Genomic DNA, 27,733 nt, shown 5'->3' on the forward strand with positions numbered 1-27,733 from the left:
TACACTGCAGCATTTTCTGCAAGCTGAAGTTTTCCAGAAGATAATTACAACTGCTGCTACTTCACACTTTCCTTTCTTTTACCTCTTAGTAGAAGGTAAATCACAGTAGTAATAAATCCTTCTATATAAATGCAAAGCAGAACTAAGAATGAAATTGATGTTGCAATTTTAATTTACCACTTTCATTGTTGTTAATTTCTACACAAACAGTGTGCCATAAGTCTCCCCTGGAAAACAGTCTAATTCCTCTCAAGCATCCCCCATGAAAACCAGATACAGACACTCAGAGTTTCAAGCTGCATTTTTTGTATGTCTTAAAAGACTTCTTATTTGTTTAAGTTGGGGAAAAGCACATACTCCTGCAGCAAGACAAAGCAAAGCAGGTTTCAGCCTTTATTGGAAGTTCCTGATTGCTACGATAAGGGCTGGAGAATAATTTAAGAGATCATCAGTTATAACAGACCACAGTAAAATTTCCAGTAACTTTTTAAAAAGTCTTACTGTTCTTATGCACATAAAGCCATCAGGGGCACAACCACAGCTGAACTTTTTGGCTGAACTCACTTCACAACCAGCAGCTTGGTTCCAGCGCAGATCACTAGGCTATGCATTATCTTTCAAAAATTCCTCCAGAACTTAGGTCCGGACAGACACCACTACATAAAATTTTCATCACTCTCCTGTCTCTTTTACAGCACAGGTCACACACAGTGGTCAGAACCAGGCCATGAGGGTTATCAGGTTTCACCACAGCAATGTTCATTGTTTGGGGCAGTTTATGCAGAGCATCCCCCAGGCCTGGACTCAGGGTAAGATAGGCAGAAGGTGGCAGGGGAGCCATGGAGGGTGAGCCAGGAACAGCCACTGTGGAGCCACTGTAGGAGAGAAAACCCTGAAATATTTTGCGCTTCTTTGCAACTATTTCTGAGAGACTGAGAGACCATGGGAAAAATTCAAATGTCTCATAGTCCACCTGATTTTGGACAGGGAAAAATCCCCACAAAACAGAATGAAAACTTTAAGTTGCAAAAACTCCTGCCTATGAGAATGTAGATAAGCTTTGGTACTTATCAAGTCACCAGACTTTCCCACTGTCCACCTTCGCCTTCGCGATGACCGATTTGCATATTATTCACTTCTAAATAGGAAAGAGGGAGCAGCACTACTGAGAACAACTGTGCTGTTTTCCCTGCCAGGTTTTCAGAGAAAGGGGATACATTTTTGGGTGAAACTGATTTCACATTAAATAAAGTATCTGTAATTTTTTCACCACCATTATTGTTTTGTTATTTTCACTGTAATGCTACTTAATTACTTAACATTTTATTTCTATGAGTAAACACTTTCATTTCTGATCTAGAAATATTTCCCTAAAATTAAGTAAAACACTTTCAAAAGATAAACATCAGAACTCACTTTTTTACTAATTGAGCTAAAAATAACTAGTCTTCAGCAATGTACTGAAATTATTTAAGTTTTTAAGCAAATGTTTACAAGTACATTAAAATCAAAATCCTAAATTTTCTGAACTCCAAAAAGAATGCTATCCCTTCATGACCATAAAAGCTGAATAGAACCCAAATGCAATAAAACAATCCAGCCTAAAATTTTAATTCAGTTGTTCAATAATTTCTATTTCTTTGCAGTATTTTTACTTTATTATACTTTTATAATACTCTCAAATATATCTATAAAACTTTATAGCCCTTTTCCAACAGCATTTGGGGTGTGTTCTGAAAAGAAGCATGTTTATGAGCTGCAAGACAGGAAGACAGTTAAAGTACCCTTATGGGACTGAGCAAGGGAGACTGTGGTTATGAGCTCAGATTTTTATGTATCTACCGCTACCTATGTAATCTTGAGTATTCAAGTTTTCATTGCAATTGCTTTATAGAATTATCTTGTGTTGGACTGATAACAGTGTACAACCTCTCAACGCCTGAAACTGAAAGCAAGTTTTGTAGTGACACAGTTCCGTTCACAGAAGCAACTGAGCATCTCCTGGCTAATGCTTAAGGTCAGGGACTTCACTCCTTGTGCTGGAGAATCCTAAGGGCAGCTCAGCCAGTCAGATACTTTAAACTGAGACCTTTCTCTGTGGATGAGCTAGGGATGGTATTTGGACAGCTAAGTTAGATTCTTACAATAGACTGTGTTGAGATTTCACGTCAAAATAAATGCTCACTTTCTGCACTAAAATTTATCTTCCCAGGGCATGCTGAATTATGAACCAGTACTCACACAGTCAAAACAAGGGTCGTGATTTCACAGAGGCATCCCCTCCCCAAATGACATTTAGGGGCAACTAAAGACACAGTCAGGATGGAGAGGAAACATTTGGTTTCTTTCTTAAATGGAGACAGAGAGGCAGACTTTAAAGCTTTTCAGACTGCATGTTCATCACTCAAATGTTGTTATAAATACCTTTGCAAATTATTCACACTACGCAGACGAAAATAACTCAGTGATAAACAACAGAAAAATAAATTAAGTCCTATGGAAAAATGTACATACTGTTTCTCCTCCATCTGCTTTATCCTGGTAATTAGGTCCAAAATCCAGCAGCAGGCACTGAAGCCCACCCACAGACCAGGGACTGAGGGTCAAAACCCAAACTACGACAAAATTGTTAAGAGAGATGTCCGCAGTCTATCAAATGAAAGAAGATGACTTTGTTGTGAAAAAAAAAAGAGAGGGGAGTTCTGAAGCATGAGGCATTTATTAGCCCTGCTCTGTACCACCCAAAAGGGCTCTGAGAGGCCACGCTCCTTCTGGGTGCCCTTTAGTTACAAAAGGCAAACTCATGCTTCAGGACTTCCACCCAAGGATTTCTCATTGCTCTGATTTTAAGTGGTAAATTTAGAGGTTTCGTTATATATTTTTTTCCTAATGTCAGTGGTATGGGAGTTGTTTACAGCTTATTGATACAATTTAGTAAAATGTTTGCACTTATAGAGCTTTGTGGGTTTAAATGAGCCTTCCAGCTTTAAATTTACAAATTGAAATTTTTGAAATGGATATTTCAAAATGTCAGGAGTGCTCAGCACTTGAAAGACAGCTCAGTAAAGGCAGGGAAAAACTGCTGGAGAGTCTGGATTAGACTTTCAGTTTGGAATTGGAAAAGATGCCTTTTGGCTAATTCACATCTAGGATATAATGCTATATGCTGTAATTATGGGTCATATAAATAAATAAAATTATAGTTGATAGGTTCTAGAATTCAACTCCTTTAAATTCAACTGCAAGGTCTTGTCTTGAAGAATCTAAGAAAAACCCCATATTTTAGTGCTATGCTTCTGTGTTTCTCATTAATCCATCATATTGTATAAAACAACATGGTATTTTATAGCTTTTATATAAATAAATTATTAACTTGGAAGAAATACAACACAGTAATAGAAAAAAAGTACTAATTATTCCAAGTCAAACAGAAAAGACACAAAATGATTAATGAAAGAACAGATATATGATATGACATATCCTGACCAATTTATGGGTTATACAGTGACTTACTTACACTGGACAGTTACAAGTGTGGCAATCAAAAACACAGTCATGGCATAAAATATAAAAGGAGCTATTTCATTAAAACTTGTCTGCTGAGTTGAATGAAGGGCAAACAAGGTCTTACCTATGTGAGGATTAGACCCACCTTCTTAATAACAGCTGGGGTAGGTGTTCTTAAACATCAACCATCAGAGCACCCAAGTGCAATCAGCCTGAATGAGATCCTGAGAAATCAATAAAATTCTTGCCTAGCCACTTCAAACTATTACAGAGCCCCAGTGTGGAGCAGCAGATTACAGGCTGGCTGTAATTTTTCCCTGGAACCCAAACACAGTTCCTGGGCCTTAATGAAATCTGTTCAGCATGAATAGGTCAGCACAGTGCAGAAATCTCTTTTCCTAACTTCTACATGTAGAAATGGTGTGCCCAACAGCTCTGTTCAGTTACTGGGGGCAGTTGCCCTGTGCAAATGTATGACTAATGGGTAATGAAACAGAAAGACATTTTTAATCCATTTGTCCATAAAAACTCACAAAGTACAGCTCTGACTGCTGAGACACCCATGTGGTTGGATCAAAACCATAGAAGATTACAGAAAAATCTTCAAGGGCTTTTTATAGTAATGAAAGTAAAATAAGTGGGAAAGGTCATAATCATGTTCCTTAAGTCTGATCTTACTCTTTAGGCAAAACAACGTGTCATTTGCATACTATTGGACACTGATCGCTCCAGTGACTCAGCAGGAGTCACCATCTGAACACTTCATCAGGATCCAGTGGCTTCCATGGATAGCTCCTACTGTGCAGCTATAATGCTGGAAAGGGCCATGGGCTAGCTTGTGCAGACAGGAAAAGTCTGCAAGTCCAGCACATAATCCTGGCAACCCAAAATTTCTCCCAGCAGTACTTCCATTAGACTCCATTCAAGTTTCAAAAGTCTTCCCTACCTTTAATCTCAGCAACCCAGTATGAAACCTCCATTATTTCTACAAAAATGCTCTTCTTCCAATCAGGGTAATTTTTCTCCTACCTCTCCTCAACACTGTATTTTTTTTTCCAAATTTAACTCATCGGTCTCGGTTGAGTTTTCACTCTGCATCATAAAACCACTTTTTCTCTGATTGCAAACTTCAAATATTTGTACAGCACTGAGTTCTCCATCTCTTATGTTTACATACATCATTTGGGAAGGACATATGGACACTTTAAGAGTTTTAGCTTCTTTATCCTCTCTCTGTAAGTCTCTCCTTCTAGATTTCTCATGCATATGTGCATGTCACTACACTTAGGGCTGTTCTTATGGGTCAAATCTGTTCCTAAGAGAATTAAAAGATGTTCTTGTCAAACTTCCTCTCAAAACTAGCACAAGAATCAGACAATTCTTGGAAAACACGCTGAAAATGAATTTTAAGTCTGCTTTCTATTTCCAATAACACAGACTTAATTTTGCACTTTCCTTGCAGGGAGCACTGTAGCCCACAGAGCACCCTGCTATCCCAGTAAACACTTTTCTTAGATGAGAAGCTTAATGGGACAATGATTCTTTCACAAGCTTAAAGTCAAAGTCTTTTCTTACACATCAGTATGTGTGTCTGTGACTAGTACCAAAAACAAAACAGGAACACACAAATAAAATTAGGTTTTACAAATAATAGCTACCTGTAGATACAGAAGAGGCCTTTCTGATTGCATAGATGTTTCTAAGCCATCTGGATGTCTGTAGGACACAGCCTGCAACTCCGTAAGACTACATCTTGTGTAATATCAAGTATTTTAGCAGCGCTTAATGAACAAAAAATGGTTAGAATTACTGCTTAGAAATACACAATATTGTTAATAAATGTCTTCTCTCACTAGGGGTAGATTCTAGAGAAAGAATTTCATATCATCAGGTTCTCAGACTAGTAATTATAGCTTACATTTTGAAAGCCACAACCTTGCTTTCACAGATGCAATTTGCATCAAAATCTGCACTTACAAAATCAGGGAGAAGAGTTTTGCACACATAAATTAATTGCCGACACATTTTCTAGTGCTTGAACTGTAGACAATCAGCTATCAATCACTGCTGACCAGAGCTTTACCCAGTGAGGACACAGAGTAAGGTTCTGCAACTAATACCAATCCTGCAAACACTGCAGCACCCTAAACATCCCCAAACTCTGTGAGTTTCATCTGACAAAGAAAACACTCTTTGGCAGTAAAAGCTGGTACAGAACTGAAGGGTGGAGGAAGAGGGGGGAGAGGGAGAGGGAAAGAGAGAGACTGATTTGCTCTCAATGAATATGAAAAAGCTGATCTCTGCCATTGAGGAAAATTCTTGCACCAGCAAGTGCTGACTGATTGTGATGAGGAATGCTTTATCACCAAGATCCAGACACCCTTTCATATGGTGATTATTATTCCTGTCATGACCCTCTGGTCATCAAGCCACAGTGTCTTTTGTCACGAAACAACTATCCAATAAGAAATAATCTAGGAATAAGCCTGTAGCATAATATCTTCTGCTTGCTTATATACACAGCGGGAGGAGGAAAATCTTCTTCCTGTGAGTTATTACCTGCTTTAATCCACTTTGGAAAATACCAGTATTTCCTTAATTTCGTGAAGCATGCAAACATATTTTTCACAAACCACAGCTACCTGAATAGCTCAGACCAGAGCTGAAAGCAAATCTGAGAGTTCTCTCGGGTAGTAACAAATAGTCCAACATCACCACCAAATACATGGCAGCACAAAAATTGTCAAATACTCCCACTAAACTTGATAAGAACGTAGAAAGACTGAATTGCATGCCAGCTTACCTCTATGTTTAAATTCATATTGTCTTCTATAAGGCTGATGTCTGGCCTAATTCCTCATGCTATTCTTGAAGGAACAGCTCTGACAAACAAAGATAACACATGTACAAAGCCCCAACAAATAGCACGCACCACCTAGAACATTAGGTGCGGTTTAGTTCCTACACAGTTATAGAGACATTTTATATTAATATCACCATTGTCCATATTAATATTATCCAACTACAAAATGCTTTAGAACTAATTTAACCATCCATGCATTACTTCTCTGGCTTTTCCAATTCAATTCCTTGAGAAAAGAGTCACAGACAGTGCACGATGTGCTGAGAGCATCCAAGGGAGAAGGGCTGGGAACTCTGCTCTGGGAGCAGATGTGAGGAGCCATTTCTGGCCACATAAGCCAGTTCTTTTTATGTTGTTGGTTTTCTTTTTTTTTTTTTTTCCCTGGTCTTAACTGCCTATGTAGATCACCTAACACAAGGGCTGTTTTGAATGGTTTTATCCAACTAGCAAGCTAACCCCAAGTAACAAATAAAACAATACATATACAACTGTACAGAATAAAAAATTAATGGTGTTAGAGAAGGATGATGCACAGAGAGATTATGTGTGACACTGGGGAGGAAGTGGGGGTAAGTGCGCATGGTTAATATGAAAAGATGTCAAAAAAAATGAAGCATAATAATAGTGCAATTTATCCTTGCTAAACGTACTGCACTGTGCTATAATTAAATATGAAAACCTAAATTTATCTCTATGTTCGGCTGTCATTAACTTAACAGGGAGTGCACATGTTCTAATCTAATGGCTGATTTTTTTCTCCATGTGCAGCATATTAAAATGTATATTAGCCTCAAGGTGCATAAACACAAAATAATAGACCAAAGGTTTTGGCCTGTGGAGAAAAAAATCCATGCTCAAAGGCCGTCAAGTAGCTGGTGATGCAGGGGAGACACTCACTTAGCCTCATTAAGCCGAAGCTCTCTTTTGCTTGTCTTTTGTTCTGCATGACAGCAGCCTCTTTGTTGTATAATAATTCATTCCAAGTTCGTTCCAAGCTACCGAAACTGGTGAACTGTGGCCATTTTAATGAGCAGTATTGGTGGTATGCATAATCTGGAAGCCACGTGTACTAGGCAATCACAGAGCACTGCAGCCAGCAAAATGAGATACTGTCGAAATCACAAATTTGTCAAGTTGTTTTTGGACAGGGTATTATAATAAGCACTAAAATATGCATCTTATTACTCTGCATCTGCCAGTCAAAGATCACTGTAATGAATGCATGCTGCAGGGTATGACCAGGCCGTTTCCCTAAGTAAAACAAACTGCAGAGTACAAAAAAAGAATTATGTATTTTTGGCAGTGCCTGGATTTTTTTTTTTTTTTAAATCCTTTTGCATCAGGAGTTGGATTTTCCTGGCTTGATGTCCACTGCCAGCAGTGAACACATTAAAACCACCACAGCCAAGGAGTTAACGGGAATACATGGCTTCTTAATAGCCACATTTACTGGCTGTGCTTCTAAAACTTTAAACTCCACGCTTGAAGCAAATTTAGCATACAGTGCATATAAAACCCACAAAGATTAAACTACTTTAAATACGCTTTAATAATCCTAGTTCCTTTTGTTTTATACATTTCTACTGCAAATGGCTGTTAGAGAAGATACATTTTATGTAACAACCTGCTCTCTCTGTGAGAAACAGCACTGTAGGTAATCACTACATAAACTTCCATAATAGAACAGTCAAAAAACCACTAATGTCAGAGTGGTCCTTTTTTTCTACAAATTGGTCAGGCTCATAATTGAATTCAGCTTGAAAGGCTGGGAAGTTCACCAATGGCAGCAAACCTGCCAAACACGACTTGCACAGTGGGGTGCAGAGGTCTGCTCTGCTGGCACTCCCCAAAACACTGCTGGTGATGCCCCACAGAGAAGCACCAGACTCTCACCAGAAGCAACGCCTGTGGAGATCTTTCATTGTCAGGTGAGGAGGTGAAGACTAAGTAGGGAGCAGAAGGAAAGAACCTACTTCTTCATCTGCCTGCAAGTGATGATTGAGACACTTTGGCAGAAAGTTATTTCTGGTCAACCCAACAAGAACTTGAGTGTACTGACGCACAGTGATATGGGAGGTCTGCGGGGGTGCAGAGATCCACCTGCAGCCCATGGAGGAGACCTACTCCAGAGCAGGTGGGTGCCTGAAAGCAGGCTGTGAACCTGTGGGAAACCTGCCCTGGAACAGGCTCCTGGCAGGGACCTGTGGACCCGTGGAGAGAGAAGACCATGCTGGATCATGTTTCCTGGTAGGACCTCAGATCCTGTGGGGGACCCATGCTGGGACAGCCTGTTCTTGAGGGACTGAACCCCACAGAAGGGACCCACACTGCAGCAGTCAGTGAAGAACTGTAGCCCATGGGAAGGACTCACACTGGAGAAGTTCTTGGAGAACTGTCTCCTGTGGGAGGGACCTCACACTGGAGCAGGGAAAGAACTCTTCTCCCCAAGCAGCGGCAGAAATGCGTGTGATTAACTGACTGTAACCCCCTTTCTCCGACTCTCTGTGCTGCTGGGGGGGAAAGGAGGAACTAGGAAGGAGGGAGGGGTAGGGGGAAGGTGTTTTTAAGATTTGCTTTACTTCTCATTATTCTGCTTGATTTTGATTGGTAATAAGTTCAATTAATATGCCCAAACTGAGCCTGGTTTGCCTGTGGTGGTAATCAGTGAGTGCTCTCTCCTGGTCCTTAATTCATGAGTCTTTCGTTATATTTTATCCCTCCTGTCCAATTGCAGAAGGGAGTGATAGAGTGGCTTTGATGGGTACCTGGCATTCAGCCAGAGTCAACCCACCACATCCTAAACCTGTTTTTTCCCCCACCTCTGACTCTTCAGAACTGGTGATGGCAACATGGGAAAAGAGTTTCTTCATCAATGTTATTTTTTAACTGCAATCTCTATACCAACATATGATGAAATGGCCTGTATTTCTGGACATGGACACAAATACCATTTGTTCTGTCCTTTTTATGCGGTGCTGGAAAAAAGCAGACAGTGCTTTACTATACCAGACAAATTTGCCTACCCAAAGAACAAGGAGCATTTCCAAAAATGAAGAGTGAAAACCTCTGCTCAGTGAAGGCAGTCAGAGATCTTGAAGAATCTGAAGGCAGTAAAAACTTTGTGCATGGCTGGGAGTTCACATTTAATTTATGCATTTAAGAGTTAATTTAATATTTTGGATGAAATCTAGTTGGTATAGCAAGAGGTTTTTTCTCTGCCATATAAACAGCTATTTAGATTTGACTGCAATATAGTTAGGATTTAGCAAGTTTGCAGTGTTCAGAAGACTGAGCTTTTAGTACCCATAGATATTTGAAGGAAATGAGTATTTTAGTCTTAATGGGAAGTTGTTCCAATGGGAAGTCCATTCAGAGATGAAAATCAGCAGCTTGCTAAATCTAAGGTGATGAATTTTCAGTGAAGTTCACACACTGTGCATGTACAGCACATGTACATGTACAGCACATGTACAGCATCATTCTCTTTCATCTGTCTGCTGAAAAAAGCCACTGTTTTTAAATGTATTTTTATCACATAGAGTTTTAATATTTTTAGTACAACCCAACCTTATCAGCTGAGAATTATCCACTATTAAAACAGTTTGGTTTGTATTTTGCATATTTCTGGAATCAAGATGCTTAAATTATTTTTCCTTATTTTTATTTTTTTATCATTTAGACATGATCAAACAAACAACATTTTTTGCAAAACTCTTAGTGCTGAAAGCAAGGTATGAACCATCCATATATATTTATCTCTTCCTATAGGTGTGGGTTTCCACACCTAGCAACTGAATATATTGCCATATTTTTGATGTTTAGCTCCCTGGCATGTATAGTGGCCACTGCATTAAGTATGATTTTTATAGCTGACATTAGGTGGAAGTTTACACAGAGACACACTGTACCACTTCTGTGATCACCAGCTGACACCATCGCATTTCTGGGACATAATCACTTCAGCTCTCTGGATTAAGATCAGTGAGCAACTAATAAAAGAGTCCTGCAACAAACAGTCAAGGTGAGACAGTGAGACACACAGGAGATCAAATTGCACCTCTGGGGAATACTGTACCTTATCCAGACACCTAGTGAGAACAGTTATCTTTATCACTCCTGGTCATGTATCCTCCTGAGAAAATTAGGAATATTATTTTAAAACATAATTCTGTTAATTCTGGGTTGTAAGGAGACTAACTATGCCCTTCCGCTCTTTTATGCAGTCACCCTAATAACTTTGAGTCGTGTGTGCACTACATCTCAACTGTCTGCCTGACTGCATCATGCACCTGATCTCAGTCCTAAATTCATGCTGAGGTAAGTGTGCTTTTACAAAAGTTCTTCCTTGAAGGAGTCAGTGAGAAGCAGTGTGGTGTCATCATTAGCTTGCCATTCTCTCATCTCAGTGCCGAGATTTGCAAACTGAGATTAAAGCTGAGACAAGCTGACAAGTTTTATTCCATGCATTTAATGGAAAGGTGATTCAGGTTGATATTAATGACAATCATCTGTGCTAGGTCTTCAAATGTCAGGTCCTTCCACAGGAAATAAAAATGCAAACAACAACTAAATAAGCCATCAGAAAAGCAATGAGGAAGGAAGCTCAGAAGACTGGCTTTGGCCACTTTTGTGAGTCTGATGCAGAATTTGTGCTAGGACTGTTTTTGGAGCTGTTAAGGATAAGACTACAACCACAGGAAAGAAGGAATAAAACTGGTGAAACTATGGAAAACTGTATCACCCAGTGACTGGAAGCCATAACTGAGGCTAGTATTTCTAAGTGGAAATCTCACTGCTACCACAGTCAGTGTAGTACTATAGGTCACATTCTACACTTTGGCAAGCAACTGCTGTGTTAGCAAAAGGGAAAAAGCTAGTGCTACTGAAAAGAATATTGGAAAATATCTACCTCTGTGTCAAAGATGATAAATTTAGGGCCTATATACAAAAAAAAAATAGATTCTGAAACAGGGAAAACCAAAAACAACACTCAAGTTTACAAAATACTGTCTAGTGCTATGATGCTTCTGATATTTCAAGGGCTATAAATTATCAAATAAAGTATTAGTTTCATTAATAGAGAAGGATGAACAGATACTAATCAACATGATTTCCTTTTTCAGACAAAGCATTTTATGTTTGCTATTTAACTGCTTGTTATGTTACACTATTTAGCACAATACTTTCAGTATTCTTTCTGTTTAAGAAGGAAATTTTTGTGATGAATGTAACAACTGCCAGTGATAACTGTTCAGTTTGTCATTTATCTGGTGACTGCATGGCAAGGCAGCATCAGTTTGATGTCAGGTGTACCATTCAGAAGAAGGTATTTATCTTTAGTTTACTCTGGTCATCAAATACTACAATATTTCATGACAAAACTCCACTGTGCCACTCTCCTGTGGCAACACTCTGCACTCAGCATCTGTTTGATGCTGAAATCAAGACAGAAAATTAATAATAAGAAACAGTAGTCCACTGTTACATAAAAATACAGACATTATCACCCAATATTCCACTGTGAATCAAAACAGATACAATTATGAGCATACCTAGCTGGGAACAGAATGGTTCCTACATCTGCAATATATTTAAAACTGGTAGAGGCCCAATGAATTTGTACACAATCAGAAAGCAAGTGGTTCTTGATACTGATGAAAATAATTCTCTCCTAGTTCCTTATTATTAAAATGTCAAATGCCTGAACTTCCTATCCCTGTGATTCTATTTGAAAATAATAGTAATCTTGTAACAAAAAGAAGGATGAATCCTTTATATTTTTACATTTATTGCACTAAGCCCACAATATATCAAAATTAGCATCTTCACTTTTTTTTTCTGAATGTAAATGTTCAGCAGTATTTACTGTTTAGCTTCTCACAGGGTCTAACTGAAGAAACTGCATTTCATCTCACGGTAATATCAATACAAAAGTGGACAGCTCCTTCTATGTTTTTCAAATTGTAAGGCAGGATTTTAGCTGTCACATTTTACTCCATCTGTAACATACACATTCTTACACGTTACTTTTATCGATGAGAACATATCAATAGGTTATCCTCTCTGTTTGAAATAGAGAGTAAGGACACGCTTTTTACTGTATTTATTTTAGAGATTCAGAAGTGTATGTTATGACTTGCTGCCAAGCAAGCTAGATATTTGTGTTTAAATTGAGATGAAACTACAGTACTTAACTAAATTTACTAGATACCAGTACATGAAATCCAATATTGATAATAATTTATGAAAGTAAGAATACTGATTCCTACAATACTGCAAACTTAGTTTATGATAACATAATTAGTTACACTAATAACACAGCTTAGGCACAGTCTTGCTAATTATGATATTATAAATATTAATGATATCAAGTCTTTGTATTTGATTGCCCCTAGTAGGATCATTTATCACAGTGTTTCCTTTTACCCATGTTATATTATTTTTCTTCCTTTTCCCTTGATTGTTCATTCCTGGACAAACAGCCATCCTGAGCTTATGCCTAAAATGTATCACTAGCTTATCAATGATGCAGCCTGCTTAACTTTAAATGTTATTATTTAGTAGCAGTGATACAATGTGATAAATTTCAGTGCTAATACAAATACACAATCAATTATATTCTGCATGTATTATTCCTTTTAAATGTGTAACAGAGCCAGCCAGACAAGATTATATAGGGCTTTGTTTTTATTCTTTTTCATATGACCTGTTTCAAGTTAAGATTCCTTTGAATTATTAAATGCTTCCTTAAAGCATATTTTCACACAACCTTTTTAAAGTTAATTATTGATGTAGTGACAAGCAAAAAAGTCTAAGAATTATAATTTTTTTCCCTCATTCCTAAGGACATGAGAAACGTCTTTGACAACAGTTGTCTGTTTAGTAAAATACAAAGGTAATACCAAGATAGAACACTGAATGCAGCTTTAAAGAAGAATTACAACAAATCTCTGTAACATGAGTTGGAAATGCTGTGTAGGTTTCTACAGGTGTTAAAGGAAAGAAGTTCAGATATAACCCTTTGAGCCTGGTTTAACTGCTTAACATAAGTAGATGAAAATGAAACTGCTTATATCTTGGTTTATTTTTAAGCAGCGTATTATCCAGAGCTTTAGGAATAGGATTGTCTTTCCTCCTTGAAGGTAATGTTATAATTTTCAGAGCTCCACAGAGAACAACAACAATATAGGAGTCTCTAATCTCCTGCTAAATCCAATTCCAGTCATCAGCGATGATAAGCAGAGATTTGGAGGCGTTTGACACTCCAAATCCTATTCTTTTGTAATTCTTTACTTTTTACAACATTTTCAACAGGCGTATATCAGATTTTGGGGAAGGATAATCAATAGGCATGATGTATAACTGAAATCAGTCTTCAAAGTGATCCCCTCTAGTAACCAGAAACAAAAGCTCAGCCTCCCTGCTGTGCAGGTATTTTGCTTAGAGCAGTAGGCAGCGGGGCATCACTAGGAAGCCAGTTACACTTCCCTGCTTCTCAGCATGGATCAGCAGGTGCCCTGGTGGAGGGGCGAGCAGTACTGGGGCAGCTGAAACCCATTGCATCTGACAAAATTGCTTTTGTAGCAGGGAACTACCAGAGCAGAGAGGAAAGACAGTCCAGAGGTTAGGATTTCATAAAGACCATAGTTTACATTCCTGTTTCATCAGAGACTTTCTAGGTTTAAATGATTTGTGGAATTTATTAACTTGTTTGGTGTCACTGATCTTCACCTTGAACTTCCCTGCCTCAGAGAGCATTTGGGTGTCAGCAGACACGAAAGACCTTGAGATGCTTAGGTACAGTGATTGAAGGACCACTCCTACCTGATCTAGTGTTCCAACTAACAGCTGGTTACACCTGTCTCAGCTGGTCACACCTGTCTCAGCTGGTCAGATCCAGTGTCACGGGGTTTTTGCATGTCTCCTGAATGTTGCACCCCAGCTGGAACACCTAGGAATTTCTGGTACAATATTAATACCAATCTAAACTCAGTTGAGTTTCATTAAAACAAACAGTTACAGAACTTGTTCTAATGCATTTGTTCTAATGCATTTGCCTTTTTAAAAAGACATTTTAAAGACATGAGGTTATTAATCAAGTGATCATATTTATAGTAAAAATGATAGCCCATATCAAGTAATTTCAAGTTTGCCTTCTTAAGCTGCCTTCAAATATTTATTAATACTCAGAAGGAAAAAGACCTGGTGACTAATTGTGACAGTAGCAGTGATTAACCAAGGTAAGTAGCAGAAACTGCATACAATGATTATGGAATTACATTCAAACCCAAGACATAGTGTTAGGAATGGCAATGGAACAACATACCTTTCCCATCAAGTCAGCAATTGTAAGTACTGGCTTTCCTTTCTGATGACGCATGGTTGCAGGACTCTGTCCATTCCAGTCTTCAAGTTCCTCAATGCTTTTCAGGTAAAGAAGAGCTCGCAGTCCAGTGCAGTAGTCCTCAATAACAGTGAAATCTTGATTTTGGATCGCACTGCAGACCTACAAAATGTCAGACAGTTATCATCAACATCCTGGCAGAGAAGCATCTGGAATTAGCAAGATCTCTGTATGCACTCATTATCAGATGACCCCTTCTACAACTCCACTGCAAAAGAACTGCAAGAATTGAGGATATCAGCTGTCTGCTTAATCCTATGTCACCATACCACCACTGCAGTTCAGGAAAAAAAGGGCTCAATGACACTAGTTATGCCCAGGTTTCCTAGTGGCAGCCCTTAGACCAGATCTGAAGGCTGTTCAGAGGTGAGCCTGCAAGCCCAGCTCCAAGTGTGCCTTCTGGGGTGTTGATGCTGAGTGTGCCAAGCACACTGGCAAAGAAACCACCATCTCTGCTCAGACCTTTCCTTGCAGACACACACATAGTGGTATTCCCCAGACTGCTCTGTTAAGGAAGACCAGACATAATCAGGTCCAAATCAAGCAAATCACAGAGCCACAGACTTGCTGAGATTGGAAGGCATCTCTTGAGACTGTGTTGTCCAACCTCCCAGCTCCAAGAAGGGTCACCTAGGGCAGGCGACTCAAGGCTATCCAGTCAGGATCTGAATATCTCCAAAGACAGAGACTACACCTCTGAGGGACATGGTCCAGTGTTCAGTCTCCCTTGCAGATTTTGTCTTATATTTAAATGGAATTTCCTGTGTTCCAGTTTGTGCCTATTGCCTCTTGTCCTTTCCCTGGATACCCTCGAGAAGAATCTGGATCCAATGGTAGTGTCTCAGATAACAGCACCCATTAAGCTGACCTGTTAGTACGGGTAAGCCCTGCCAGGCACAGATTAGAACAGTCCCCTTCTGTTAATCACCATGTGCCATTCAGAGCTACTGGGAGGCCAGGACACTTTATTTTAGACACTTTAGAAACAGAGGTAGCAATACAGCTTTATAAACATTAAAAGCAGTGATCCCTGATCTACAAAACTACTGAGAGCAGAGAATAGTCTGACTATCTACATGGATTCTTCTGGACCATTTTGTGGATATCTGCTCAGACTTAAACCCACAGCAATCCCCAACCAAACTGACAAGCTGAATAAAAAAACCTCTGACTGTTCCCTGAATACCTTCTCATTAGCTAAACTCTAATCAGCCATCAGTGACGAGGTGCAGGGTTGATTGAGTACCATTAATTGTCAGTCTCTGGAAATGCTCTTAAATTCCAGATGTATCAGTGTTTTCAGCCTCTGATTCAGCTTTTATTATAAAAGCTGAAAAGAGTGCTCCTGATAACAACTTGACTGCCACGCACACAGAGTGAACACAACAATGAAAGAGTCACCTATTTTAGAATACGAATGTGTGCACGTGCACATACACATCCAATATACCTTAGATCATAATTGACGTCAACACTTGAAAAATAAGGAAATATATGATTGTTTTTCACATTTCAGAAATGACAATACAATTTGCAATCCAGAAGACAGGTACAGATTGCATCGGGAAATACCATACACTACAGTTGTGCAAGAAAAAAATAAAGGCAAACTATAAAATAAGCGCATAAACATTTTCTACGCACTGCATTTACATTACACAAAATCTTTCTCTGAAGAAGCAGTGTGGGCATTAATTAGGTCTGTTATGCCTTCCACAGTCTTCAAGTTGTTGTGGTGGCTTTTTTTTGGTTTTTTTTTTTTTTTCCTGATAGCAATTATAGAGAGCATCATAATAATTTCCCATAAAGGTTATTTAATTGCAAAATTTTACTGATGCTAATTTAAACCTTTTCATTCACCAAGGCATTCTTTTTTTTTTTTTTTTTTTTTTTGTGCATGGGTAACACTTTTATTAGCTATTCTTAAAAACACTGAAACTATAAAAAACCACAGTTAAAAGCCATGTCATGTCACTTGAAACAAGTTCAGACACTGTTGTCAAAATCTTGAAATATTTTGACAGGATGTATACACATGAGATACACTGGAGGATACCTGTAATAACCTTATAAATAAAGAGGCTTTTACTGTTTTCTATTTTGTGCTGCAGTGTTATGAACTGCAATAATATAAAAATGTGCTGAAGATAATGCCACACTAAGAGCTAACATTTGATCCCTGTGAGTCTATATGCAGTGCACTGTTTGCCTTCCCTGGAAAGCCACATAAGTTCCAGTACTGAAGGCAAAATGCAATTTTTAAGAAAAATTTAAATCTCTGCACTAAAGAAGAATGTTATTTTAAATGGAAGGACTTCAAACAAACAAGTGGTTTCAAATGATCCTCCTCTTCTGTAGAAGCTTTGTGACTATGGTGCCTGATGGTTTACATAATTAGCCAAAGATTGCCTTTCACTTATTTAATTGTGACAAAAGCAAGTGCTTATGTTTATGGGCCTTTCCTAGAACTAGAGATTCAGACATTAAAACAAACAAAACCAACAGAAATAGTTTTCCTATATTTTCTGCAAATTCCAAAATTCTGAGCTTCAAAATTTCTCAGATGGTGAGATTTGTATTTTAGGCTCACAGTATCTTCCATGAATCAGTGTAGAAGCCTTTGCTGCATTTTAAAAGGTGGTGAACAAAATGAAGATAAAAGGTCACCCTGACCCATCAGCCATGACAATTTCTACACCACAGAGAGAGGTTTTTAGCATCATACCTGGCTGCCTCTGAATCACCAGTTTAAATGACACCGTGCCCTCTCTTCAGCACAAGAGAAGTGGCAGGGCAATAGACCAGGTGAGACTCAAACTCACGCATCCGGAAAAATTGCAGCAGAACTGAACCGACCGCTCTCCACACCTCATTAATGCCCCGCTCTGCTCCCGCTGCTTGCACTGGGAACAGGCTGCCCCTCCCTCGCAAAGATAAACGCTGAGCCTGACCCCCTCTTCTGCAGCACATCTATGGCTGTATTTAAAATGGAACTACCTTTTGGTTTCTACCACCTCTCATTTAATGTCTTATCAAACCACCTCAAGAGGAGGTAAAGGCGAGAAGTGCTGTGTAACTGCTGCTGTCCGTGCCCTGCACACATGAAACAGCTGCAGCCAGCTCTGCCCGCTCAGCCCTTCTCCTCAGCATCACGCTTTTACCAACCAAGCACAGCGAAACGTGCTTCCCTTCAGACCCTGAAGCAAAAACCTAAGAGAACTGCAACTTCACAGCTGAGAACACACACCTGGTCATGTTGTATCAGAGCAGTGGTCTGCATACCATGGCCAACAGAAGCCACTTATGGACAAGTATAAGAAATAAAGTGCATCTGGATCAGTTGCTTGTGTGGTTTATCAGCCCAAGTTCTGGCAAGCAGTAGTGCTGGCACTTCACATAGCAGAGATTGCACCTGTTTAATATCCCTTAATCCTAAATAATCCAAGTGAATCTCTTTAATAAATAAATTAACATTAAGCTATTCACTGACCCAGCCTCTCACCTGAAACACTCAGGTAGAAAGTATCTTTTTTCTGTGAAAGATGTGAGACTGGCCCTGTGAGCATCCTACAGGACAGAGTGAGGTCCAGGTCACAATGAAGCTGTCTGCTGCCCTGCTCACAAGTGCTTTCCTACTGTCTTGCTTGTGTTGGTCTCTAGCTTTGGACTAGAACTTGGGACTAGAAGAGAAAGATGCTACATTTTTCCTGTTTAGAAACCTGTATTACTCATATTGCATCTAGTATACAGGGAGACAGTTTTGCACAATTGGTTTTACTCCATTCACTGGTTTTGTCCTTGTGGTAGAACTCCTACAATTTAATTTTTAACACTGGATCTCCTTCTCTTTCTCCCAGATCCAGACTCCAATGATTGCCTCTTATGTTCCAAAGCAGACAAGCAGGCCAGCATGCTATGCATGATCAACTACATTGTCCTCTCAGTATTCTGAAATTTAAAACTGAACAGTGTAAGTTGCAACTGTAGGTTACAATTCTAATCTATACAGACATGTCTGAGATACTAAAAGACACAATGCCTGCTTTGCTGATGGTAAATCAAACATACACCAAACGATCTCACTGGGGAATGGGGATGTGAAATGAATCACAGGCTAAGGCTCTAAGTAAAACTGCTCTGCAAAATGCAATGATGGGAGAGGCATGCAAAGGTCCCTGCTGACATCTTGCATAGGAAATGACCTGTCTGCTCTATTACTAAATAAACATAAAAGCTGAGTCTAACTTTGTCACAGGATCTAGAGACATTACAAGTCTTACTTGAGGAACTGGAGTATATTGTTAAGAGATTATTATTGTGTAAAAAAAATTTTACAGGTTACATGATTGCCATTAATCATTCACATGAATCTGAAACTTTTAATTTATATATTTTGAAAAAAAGGTCATTATTGGTGACAAGTACTACCACATCAGTCATAAAACATTGTAAATGCCCTTTGCTTTCAGCAGAATCATTACACAACAAAGAGATGCCAATTTTCGAAGAGCTCACTGAGGCAAATCCCCTGCACTGTTTGCTGAGAGCTCTGGCTGTGTAAGACCTTTCAGTTTTGTCTATAGCCTATGTTTCTATAAGCAATGGGAAAAATACCCAGATACTGCATTTTATTTCTGTTTCACTTTCCACAAAAATGGATGTGGTTCTGTCCACACTTTGACATATCCTGGGAGACTGTGTGGAAGATCTGTGCCAACTATGAAGAACCTGGACAAAGTGCCTGAGGCATTTCCAGACAGATCACCCCACAAAGAAATTCCTATTCAGTGCTGTCCTTACATTTTCCCACTAGCAGATGTTCCAGAGGAGAAAATCTTTCCTGTAACACTAGAAGAGGAAACAATGAAGTCCTCTTCAGGAATTAGTCTGTCCACTGTCTCTTACGCCATGACATTCAGTTTTTACATACAATCATTATTATACATGGACAGGTGATGGTGGGGAATATGGTGCCAAAAATGAACCCCAGCCCATCTATTCCATCAATAGCTGGGATTTCAGCAGAGGCTGCAGATGAGATGCAAATCTAGACACATTTATGTCAGTTTTTCCCTACACTACTTTCACCTATCAGGAGGTATTGTGTATAATCTCATACACTGCAAGTTCACTGTAAAAGACTGGAGCAGGTCAGAGAAGCTGACCTGTTCAATAATGTGCTGTTTTGCAAGAAGTGTAAGTATTCTTGGTTTGACAAGATCTGTGAGAACAAGAATCCTGTCATGTCTGGAAGCAGTTGTGCTCCAATTTGAAATTGTTTCAAAACACTATTAGAAACCTTTGCAAATGAGGATTTTTTTTCTGGGAGACAATAGCTTGGAGAAAATTTTATTTTTACACCTCTCTGAAATATATATATATATATCTTCAGAATATGGGTACAAAATAATTGTCACTTTTATGAAAACAGAAGTAACAGTAAGGAGGCAGATGGGTGGCAGTGATACAGGGTCTGGAAGTAAGAAGATTGATGGGTATATATTTGTATACACAAACGCAAATCACAAAGCTTGACTGTTCTACCATATTAGTTTCCATTTGTTGTAGCTGTACAACATCAAAGCGGTGATGTCTCTGTATATTGCATTTAGTGGTAATGTAACGGACTACCAAAAAAAAAAAAAAATCAAAGTGAGAGTTTCTAAGTAGATTCCTGGCAATTGAGACAGCAGGCTCTTTCATCTGTGCTGTAACTGTGGCAGTGCATTGATTTAAACTCCTTCTGAGATCTCAAATGCTTTTATATTCTTAGGTCTCACTGGCTGCTTTCTTTTTGCCTTTTTTTCCCTCCAAATGATAGAATTCTAGCATTTAGCAGAATGGCATCTTACTTCCCCAGAAGATGGAGACTTATTTCAGCTTTGGTTCTAAACTGCATAGGATCTGTAAATAAACTAGCTCTCAAAAAGTCATCCGATGAGGAAATTGGCCTTTGACTTCAAAATTTCTAATATTCTTACCACATCAAGGGGATAAACAACTATTATTCCTCTGAGATACCTGTGAGAGGTTTTACAATGCATTTGCAATTTTGCCTTTCCATTAATTTGGTTGACTCCCTTTGAAATATTTTTACTGGTATGCCCAAATGATAAGTAAAAGATTTACTGTTTTTTATTATAATATAGTTTCAATTTTAACATTAATAATCTTTTTATAGAAGGTTTCTTTTTCTATTAAAAATTCTTCCTGATAAGTATTGAAGACATAAATTCACCTTCCTCTTAGAGAAACATTTATGAATGCCTGAGCTGTTATTTAATGTATAGTTGAAGCTACTGCTTTCTTGATTAGTGTCTATTGATTAGGATTCTGCTGGAAAAAGACTGAAGCTGTGAATGAATGCAAGATGCTTCAGGAAGAATTCTCTTCGTGCCCACCTGGGTATCCATAGGAATTGGCAACCTTAAGAAGATTAATTTTGTTGTAGTGAGCAAGAGCATTATGGTAATCTGGGTAAGGCATACATACAATTTAAAATTTATTCTCAAAAGCAACTAGGAAAAATTGACTCAGCTAAAGGAAGATCTTTCTGGTCCATGCAATCTATATGCCTGAGGAAATGAAAATATATGTTTTCTAGCTTCTGTACAGTAATTTAGACGTGCCCAGATCTCCAAAGTAAAAAGCAGTAGACACTGCACTGGTTGTCTGACACAGTACTCATAATAATGTGGCAAGAGCTGCAATGTGAGAGCGTGCAGACAGAATCTCCTCAGAGGGGTTTCTGTACTTGCAATCTTCAGGATACCAATGTCTATGGAAAGGCCGCCTGTATAATGATGGTTCCTCTTCCTCATGTCTCAGTGAGCACTGCATTACCAGTACATTAAATGTGTAGCCTAAATTATCCTTTCTATCAGCAATTATTACTTCTGCTAGAGGGCTGTAGTATTAAAAACATTAGGGGAATTGGATTATCAGACAATGTGGTGCACTCACTGGAAAAAAAACCACCCAAGATTCTTTGTTTTAAAGAACAAATTTGTAAGTAAGAGAAAGCTTCCAAAATATTGATATAGTACAGATGGAATGATTTGATTCACTCACATTAGCTGCTTAAATGGCTCTAGAGATATAGGTTAGCAGATGGGATGTTACTTAACAAGTCTTCAGATACTGGATCAAGATGCAAAACTGAATTGGATGATAGCTGATAGCCTTTTTAAAACATTAGAATTGAACTAATATATATGAACTAATGAACTGCTACTGGTTCCAGAGTTTAGTACAGCTTTCAGAAAGCAGTTTGAAGGATTCAAATATTACATCTATGAATTGTCTGAATTATGGGAAAAACCCCAACTAATCTTTTTTTACTGAGTCCTAGACTTTAAGTCCTAATGAGCTGAGGGCTCACTAGTGACACTTAGAGAGGTAACACACAGAAGAAAGATTCAAAGATGTTAATAACCCCAGGCTCTGAAAAGTAGACAACCATTCACAGAGGACTTAAGAAACCTGTATTACAGAAAAAAAAAAAAAAAAAAAAAAAGACTGTATGGTCCAGTGCCACGTGGGTATCAGTAAATCAGTGAAGTATTTCAGATATTTTGTTTGTTATACCTCAAGAGCATTCATCAGACAAGCTTGAGATAAACTGTCATTCTAATCGAAAGTATAGGCTATGCCAGTAAATAACAGAGCTTAAAATTAGTTGGAAGGAGAAAGACAGCAAGAAGAGCCTGATGGCATCTGCTGTAGCCACAGCAGTCTCCTGAGACAGGCTATATTGAGAACCTTCCTTAGCACCAAGGTGATGGTTACTCTTCCTGGCACAGAGATCCTGAAGTACCTGATTTTGGGGGCTGCAAGATAGATCTTGTTCATGTATTGCACTCCAGCAACCCTGGGCAGTTGTGAGTGGCCAGCAATGAAGGAGGAGAAAAAAGTCGAGAATCCATTAGCCACTTATCAGATGAGGGCACAGCAGGAGATAAGAGCACTATAAGGGATCCTTTAGGAATGTTATCCGATGCATTAATTCCTAGCCTACTCAAATCTATTTTGCCTCCCCTTAAGTTCTCCACTGCCAATTAATGTATCTTTGATCTAAATAGCTAAACTGGGTGTTTGGGAGTTGGAAACTGGTTCTTATCAAGGGACCCTGAACGATGCAATTTTGTATCCCATGTCTTTGAGAGCCGAAATGCAGAATAAATCAAGAATTTTCAGAAGGCTCCCTGAGGTAATTGTGGGTTTTTTTGCTGTCAACCACCCCTAGAGGAATGGTTATGTTTCCTTATCTCACTAAAGCATTCTGTCAGTTCTTGGAACTACAAAGTGGACCTTTATGCAGTAGGTGGGCACACACACCGATAAAAATGCTGATCGTGATCATCTTTCCTAAGAAAACAAATATGATTCCACATGCCTTGAGCATTGAGGAGTGTGGGAAACAGCTTCATAATCAGCCATCTATAACAAATTGTATCATTGTACTGCAGATCTACAAAATAAAAGATAGCTTTGAAAGCCGATGAACTAACTCCCCTGTGTAAACAGTCCAATCACACAGAGAGGCTCTACAACTATCTTTAAATATATATTGAATGTCACTAAATATTTCATTTATTAACACCTAAAGATCTCGCGCCTCTCTCTTGTAAGTGCTGTTGTGGAAAATGAAACCCTTCAGCTCTCCCAGTGATTCTGCAGCTGCTGGTACAGCATCACCAGCTGTGTGAGGCAGATGCAGATTTACTTGACCCACTTCTGTGAGTCATATCCTCCAGCTCCAAAGAAATTTCTAAAGCAGGTACCAGTTAAGTCACTCTGATCTGGTGGTTTGATGATAAAAGCCATCAAGTAACATCACACAGAAGTTAGCAGTGGTTTTAAGATTTTGTTTTCTGAGAGCTAGCCAACACGAACACCATCATCTCTGGAATTGAGTTGGTCTGTTATCCCATTTTTGGAGAGGTGTGTTTGTCAGAAGTGAGCAGTGCTCTAGGGAAGCACACTTTTCAGAAAAGAATGGTATTCTGAAAAATGTGTGGAAAAGAGTTCCAGAATTACCAATATGTGCTGTTTGACAACATGGAATGCAATGGCTCCATTTAACTAGAAAATGACTCTTTTGCAATCCAAGTTAATTGGAATGAAAAGGTCAAAACTAAAATACGTTGCGAAAAGACTGAAAAAGAGATTTGATTCACCCAAATAATATATTTTTTTCCTTAAATGTGCTAATTCCACACATTTTTAGAATTTTGGTTATCAGTTTAAACTGGAAAACTTTTCCATGCTTAGATTTCCCTCTGACAGAATAACTATTTCCTCATCACTGGCAATAATCAGGTTCATTAATGCATACTGGATGCAGGGTAGACCTTCAGTGTTCATCCTAGGACACTTTAAATCAGACACAGCAGGGACCTGAACCCAGATCTATTTTGATTAAATTAAATTTGTCAATGAAAAACAGTTTCCTCAAAGAAATTTTCAAAAAATCTTAATGACAACCAGCTAACGAGGGATATTCTCCTGTGACCAGGATTTTCAAAGCTGCAGACCTCTCAAAATCAAACAGAACAGAAATCTTTCCATTTTGGAACCTCAGTTCAGTCCTGCAATGATTAACCCCTCATCCTTGCGAGTCTTTCCCTCTAGTACTCTCACATTTTATTTCAGCTAAAATTACTTTCATCCTTTATCAGCCTGCCTGTAAGAATTTGTGCAGCAGCTGCTGGGTCCATTGAAGAGTGAGATTCATGTGAATAAAATAGTTCTGACCCTCTGAATCCTTCGTGTCTGAGATAAAAAACCCACTTCCACATTTCCTTAGGGATTGTTTTACCTATCTCTGTCCAAATAACAAGTATCAGCAAGAAAAGCAGCAACACAACTCAGAATATTGAAGGAAGTTAAACCCTTTGTTAAACGTACTGCCAGCTTCCAAAATGCCAGCTTCAGAAAAATGCTTTCTCTGTTTGTTTCTTCTATTCTAATTGCGTGGATAAAACGACCCCTCATCAGCCAGATCAGCCTGTGTCAGGGGGCTTCTGCTGTAGGTGGAAAAAAACTTCGAAAAGGCATCATAGGTCATATTCCCAGATTGTTCCCTCCTTCCTGGACAGAAAAACCACTTTTCTACCACTGGGAAAAACAACAGATCAGTGACCAAACTGCAGCTAGTCCAGCACCAAGCCCAAGCTGAGCTGCCCAGCAGTGCACTCCTGTGCCAGTGCAGGCTTCAGGACCATGCCTTCCCTGAGCACAGTCTCCTCCACTGCTTACTCTCCCTTTCTTCCTTTCACTGCCAGGTACTGCCTCTGACCGAAAAATCAACAGAGCTGCTATGATACAAAAAGGAACATTTCTTATACATACATTTTCTTTATGTGACCAATAATGTTTACAAGAAAAACAAAATAAAATCCACAGGAATTTTCCTAAGTAATTACTGGAGATGGTAGAAAGAAAAAAAGAAACAGCATTTTTCACTGTACTTATCTTTTGTTCTATTTTTTTTCAATATCCAACAAGGAGCTGGCTACACTTTCAATTCAATTTCCCGTCACCTCCACACTGGTACACAAGGGGAACTCTGTCTACAAGAGAGAGCTTCATGTCTGGAAGCAACTTGAGCTGCGTAAAACAACTTGTTTACAATTTATTTCATCAACAATTAACCAAGGCTCTTGTGAAGGGTCATCTCCATGTTGCATTTACTTTGTAAACTTTAAACAAAACTCACTCGATGCCAATTCACACCATGTGCTTTTATCTACATGAAGGACAGTTCTGTGAATGTTCATATAAGATAGTGGCAGCATGAATCCACATCAGTAGTGTGAATCCACATGAAAAAATAGGTGCAGCAGTACTGGGTTTTGGAAAGGCAGGCAATATTGTGGATTCTCGGGAGAGATGGAGAAAACATGTTGCCAAAGCAACGATTCTCCAAATCCCCTCAATCCTTAAAGTCCCTATGTCACCAGACCCGGGGAAGCAGGGTAGATATCCAGGCAGTGGGAGAAAGAGAAGCAGACCCAGCATCCCCAGGAGAACAAATCCCCTGTGGAGGCTGGGAGTGACTGGTATAGGACAGCATTTGAGCTGATGCTCAATTAAGACCTCATTGTTAGTAAATAATTATTACCATGCAGTGATAGTTAAACCTACCTTGCATGAGAATTCATTATGAGAATGACAAATTGCAATTGTTAAAGAATGAGCTTTAACTCATTCTTACAAATTTATGAAATAACAATCCTATCTATGCAGACTTCATTTACTAGCTGGTGAAATGAGCAGAAATAAAGGAAAACTATTAGATAAATCCCCTAAGCAGCTCCAAATAAAATTTAAAACTAATGCAGAACTGCATAAAATAAAAGGCATTATTAGCGCTTAGTTTGTAACTTTACAATGTGCTGATTTGAATATTGTAACTTTTCATTAAAAGTGGCAAGATAATATAAGTAAGAATCAATAATGAAAACCTGTTCTAATTTGACCTTTTTTACCACTGTAAGAAAAAAATTTTCTAAATTGTTTTTGTTTGACAAATTCTGATTTCCATTAAAGAGAATTCTCACAGAAAATTCTCATTATCAATCAGCAATTTTACCCCCAATCATCTGTAACGGAGCAAGTGTGGCAGTCCTCTAATTACTTTTTTTTTATTAGCAAAGACAGACAGTTGAGAACAGGTTGACTTTCTGTAATTAGCACTGGGCTAGTTAAAAAACCAGAAAATAATGAAATGTTTTCACAAGTGAACGCTTGAGTATGTCTGTCCCAACTACTTTCTCTCTTTCACATTCATTTTTCTTCAGATTTCATGTCGACATGTTCAAACAGTACTTTGTTCCCTCTTTTGTTTCTGCATGTACTGCAAATTTCAGCTCTGCAGAGAAGGGCCACTCCATTCAGTGCTGCATCCATTGAAGACTTTTTTCAGTGCGCAGCTCTGTGAGCAGCAGAGCTAATGATACCTGGCTTCCAGCAGCTCTGTGTCTCCTGATTGGGTTCTCTGACGTCTAATAAGGTGTGACTGCCAATTAAAGCCTTTCCTGTGGCTGACACAGTCCTAACAGAGCTGTCCCATGTGGATCCTCAGAGGTCTAATAGAGGTGAGCTCATAGTGTGCTGGTGCTTACAGTGGAGGAATGCAGTTACGCTCTCTCCTCTGCCTGAGTTTTGGTTTTCTCAAAACTTTTTAGAGTAAAATACTTTCTATCTTCTGGTAAATTTCAGTGAAAATGGCCACAAAGCTCAAATGTGACCAAATTACTCAAATGGAGGTACAAACACATACCGAGTTTCTTTGGGAATATGGTCTAAACACTACTGTTTCTACAGGAAACTACACTTATCTCAATCAAAGGACTTATATCTGAAAAGTGGGCTTGTCTTAAGAGGCCTTTTTTTTCCCCTTAAAACTGTTGGTGAGTGTAAATAGTCATCCCTTGTCTGATATCATTTTGGTGGCCTGTTACTGCATCCAGCAACTTATTCTTCACCCATCAATTTAAATGGTGATAGAAGAACTGGCTCCAGCACCTTAATTTTGCTGTGCCATGGACAGCTTTGTACAGAAAGGTTTTCTTCTTCCACCTCTTGAGCCACAGAAACTTGTGTCAGAAACTTCACAGTGTCCATCTGGTGCCAAAGTGTCCCTGTTCTTGGGCTTGTCCACCCTTGAAGCCCTCTCTGCTTGGCACAGAGCAAAGCCTTCCACCTCTTTGGAAGTCCAGGCAGGAGAAGCACAGCCTTGCACTGCCACAGCAATGGCACACCATGGCTGTTTAAGACTTGCAACAGTCCACCTGACCTTGTTCTCCTCATACAGAGCTGAGGCGGGACAGAAGAAAAGACTGAGTTCTTCCTCTGCATTCAAAATCACAGCTATTCATTGCAACACAAAATATTTTTTTCCCAATTGTTATCAGTATAAACTTAACCTGGACTTTTAAAACATAGGGCCAACC

General features: G+C 38.9%; 1 protein-coding gene across 1 annotated transcript in view; it reads right to left on the reverse strand.

Moving 5' to 3' along the window:
* DPYD (dihydropyrimidine dehydrogenase) overlaps window positions 1-27,733 on the reverse strand; it is a 334,066-nt gene that overhangs the window by 29,633 nt on the left and 276,700 nt on the right. Inside the window, exon 20 of the mRNA XM_050307196.1 lies at window positions 14,697-14,876. Within this exon, the coding sequence (XP_050163153.1) occupies window positions 14,697-14,876 (180 nt within the window). The remainder of the gene's footprint in view (window positions 1-14,696; window positions 14,877-27,733) is intronic.

This window comes from Myiozetetes cayanensis, unplaced genomic scaffold (genome assembly GCF_022539395.1).
Source record: "Myiozetetes cayanensis isolate MyiCay16 unplaced genomic scaffold, myiCay2020 scf12, whole genome shotgun sequence".
Lineage (NCBI taxonomy): Eukaryota > Metazoa > Chordata > Aves > Passeriformes > Tyrannidae > Myiozetetes > Myiozetetes cayanensis.